We start from the raw sequence: 3,014 nt of genomic DNA, 5'->3' as shown, positions 1-3,014 counted from the left end.
TTTGTATATGAATGGCAGCGCTGTGGGAGAAGCTGCAGAACAAAACAAAAAGCAAAATAGCCTTTCATTATAAAAGGCAAAACTAAGATACACTAAACATATTAAGAAAGAACTAATCCCAAGTAGAGTTAATCTAAACCTAGTTGTCTTTCTTCCTTCTGTCCGCTTCAGTACTTAGTACTTGAGCCTTCACTCAGGCACTGCTCCCATGCCTAGCAAGCAGCCTTCAATATTTTCCAATGGACTAGTTGCAGAACAGCTCTGGAGCACCTGCCACCCAGCAGAAGGCGAAACACCCACCCCTCCACACCACAGCAGCCATCTCTACGACATGGGACCAGCCCATTCTTCAGCGACAGCAGCAGCCGTCACTAGTGAAACTCCTGCCTGTCAGGCAATCACTCTTCCAGGAGACATTGACCTCGCAGCACCTCAAGTTGACTGAGGCAAAGGCTGAATCTAGGACAGCTCAGCCCTGCCTCTCACAGTCTGTACCTTGTCTGTCTGACAGAGCTGAGGATGGAATAATCGTTTTTGGAAAACTGGCTTTTGTAGAGCTATATCTTTCCACATGGATTGCAACTGGAAACATTAGAAACATGCCTGACAGCAAGTTCCTAGTCACCCATTTTTTTGTCTCCCAAAGACAAGACAGTTACATAGACCAAATCTATTAAAAGTAACTATTTTCTTCTCTGCAACCATAACGGAATTTAAAAAATTGGAAATCTTAATACTGTACCAGGGTCTAATCTCACCACCACCAGGTATAGCAGAAAAGTAGCCAAGAGCATCTTTTTGTAAGGAAGTAAATAGAAGTGGCTTGACACAGACCTCAGTGCTCTACGTAGCAATGTTAACATGGTCAAGAGCTTTTGGGACAGAACACCTAGAATACAAGAACAGAAAAGCTGTTAGGGTAAGTAAAGTAAAAAAAGTAATCACATAGATACAGATAGTAAGAAACTAAGATACTAAAGACTGTTCTTAGCTTGACTGCACAAGAGTTGGGTTGGTTTGGTTTTGGTTGTTTGGTTTTTTTTTTTGTTTGTTTTACAACAGGGACCAGAGAAACAGTAAAATTTTGTAATATAATTCACTGTATCATTTTTTTAGGCGTCTACTTTAGTATAATATTGTCTTATACCACAGTAGTGCCAGTTTCTCTCCTGGGAGATAACATCAAGTGATTTACAGTTCTGGAGGAGGAAAAGTACTTTAAATATCAGACATGCATTATTCTACGTGGGCTTGACTGTAAATGGAGACAAAGCAGAGCATACACAGAGCCAACAAAATGTACCCTTAAAGGACTGCTAGGTAGTTTTAGTTTCCCTTTTGTACCTTAAAAAAAAAAACAAAACAAAACAAAACCCCAACATTTATTCTGAAGTGCTTTTGAACCTGGAAAATAATTCTCATCTCTTGACATTGGCAGAGACTGAACATGCTTTGTAATTGTAAGTAATGGATCATTAAGTCTTCCATTTCCTGCTGGGATACACAACAGGACTTCCTCATGGCTGGTTTGTCATGACAACATTCTTAATACACAGTTAATACTTGCTACCCTTAGTTAGTAAGGGACTAACTACCTTGAAATAAAATTATAAAAAAAAAAAAAAAAAAAAAAGAGAAGAGAAGCACAAACAACAGAGGGAAAGCCTACCCAAAACAGTTTCTGTTGCTGCATCTTGCTGCTCTTCCGCAGCCAAGCGCATCTCTTCCCGGTGAGTCCACTGACATCGGCTTTCACAAATGGTCCCGAGAAATGCTAGCTGCTGCTCGCTGTCAAAAACATCACAGCCGCGTACTAGCTCTTCTGCCCCCTCAAACCGGCCAAGTGGAAGCAACACGTGCAACAGATAAAGCTCCAGCAATGAACCATACTCGGGGAGGCTCTTATTGGTTTGGTCTCTCAGCCAGCTACTGCCAGCTTCCAGCATCACCTGGGGCTCTCTCACTTTGCTGTATAACAGGATACTGAAATACAAGAAAGAAATATTAGAAAACACTAACTCTTTGTAGAAGTTGAGATCACTGACAGTTACTTCCCACAAGCAGCTATCATGAAGGCGTGTATCAGGGTCTACACTTGAAACACAAGAGAGATTTCTAAGGTGGACAATAGGTGCAGCCACGAATGTTACTTTCTCAGCATCACCCCTTCTGAACTTCCTCACCGTGACACAATCTGCTGGCCTGCAGGCGTGCTCCAGCACACACAGGTCAAGAACAGGCCTGTCCCAGCTTCTGCTTTCCTCCTCACACCGCCCAAACTGAAAATATCACACAATATTCAACTCTGGCCTGCTATTAAACCGAACTAATGGCAGCCCTATGTATCTGACAGCCACAGACAGAAACTCACCACAACTCCAGAACTTTTGGAGGCAGATGTTCAGGGACGTGGTAATACTGTAGAACCCAAGACAGAACTTCTCTCCACCGGTTCATCTCAGCCAGCGCCTGAATCCCCACAACACAAAGGGAGCATTTCATTTCTGCAGAACTGGTAATGAAGAAACACTTAAATAAGCTCTTCTTGCAACCACGTTTCCCCTTGTGTTCCTTCCAGCGAGAGGCAGCCTAGCCTAGGTGCTCTACAGCTCTCCAACAGCCGCTTCCCCTCCTTCCCCTCTCCCCATCACCGATAAAAAGGCACAATTCAACCCCCCGAGAAGACGCACGGAGCCTGTATATCTAGGAGGACTTGGGAAAGGCTCCTGCACATGCCTCGCTTCCCTCAAATGCGCACAGATTCCTTCATACAAAACATGTAAATACAGACAGGCCCTTATTAAATTATCAGTTTGGCAGCCAAAGCCAAGCCGGGTTTTAAACGCTTACTAACTCGCTTTTTGGCAACAAGCACCATCCTCCATCAATTTAGATAAGTAAGAAAAAGCTAAGCAAAACCACAGCAAGGTCCACCGGTGCTACTGCCATCCATACAGATAATATTTATCTTCGGACCTAAGAGATTCCTAACCCCTCGCCACGAAAAAAAAAAA

At 43.3% G+C, this 3,014-nt stretch overlaps 1 protein-coding gene across 1 annotated transcript in view; it reads right to left on the bottom strand.

Annotated features, from left to right (window-relative positions):
* Positions 1-3,014, bottom strand: part of PEX26 (peroxisomal biogenesis factor 26) — a gene marked incomplete at its 3' end in the record, with an annotated part of 5,275 nt that continues 2,261 nt past the window's right edge. The window contains exons 2-5 of the mRNA XM_009879754.1: positions 2,372-2,512; positions 1,670-1,983; positions 743-889; positions 1-32 (exon numbers count right to left, since the gene is read on the bottom strand). Of these exons, the coding sequence (XP_009878056.1) occupies positions 1-32; positions 743-889; positions 1,670-1,983; positions 2,372-2,512 (634 nt within the window). The remainder of the gene's footprint in view (positions 33-742; positions 890-1,669; positions 1,984-2,371; positions 2,513-3,014) is intronic.

Source organism: Charadrius vociferus, unplaced genomic scaffold (assembly GCF_000708025.1).
Source record: "Charadrius vociferus isolate BGI_N301 unplaced genomic scaffold, ASM70802v2 scaffold90, whole genome shotgun sequence".
In the NCBI taxonomy this organism is placed as follows: Eukaryota; Metazoa; Chordata; class Aves; order Charadriiformes; family Charadriidae; genus Charadrius; species Charadrius vociferus.
Note: the sequence above shows the minus strand (reverse complement) of the source record. Positions and strands in the feature narration are given on the sequence as shown.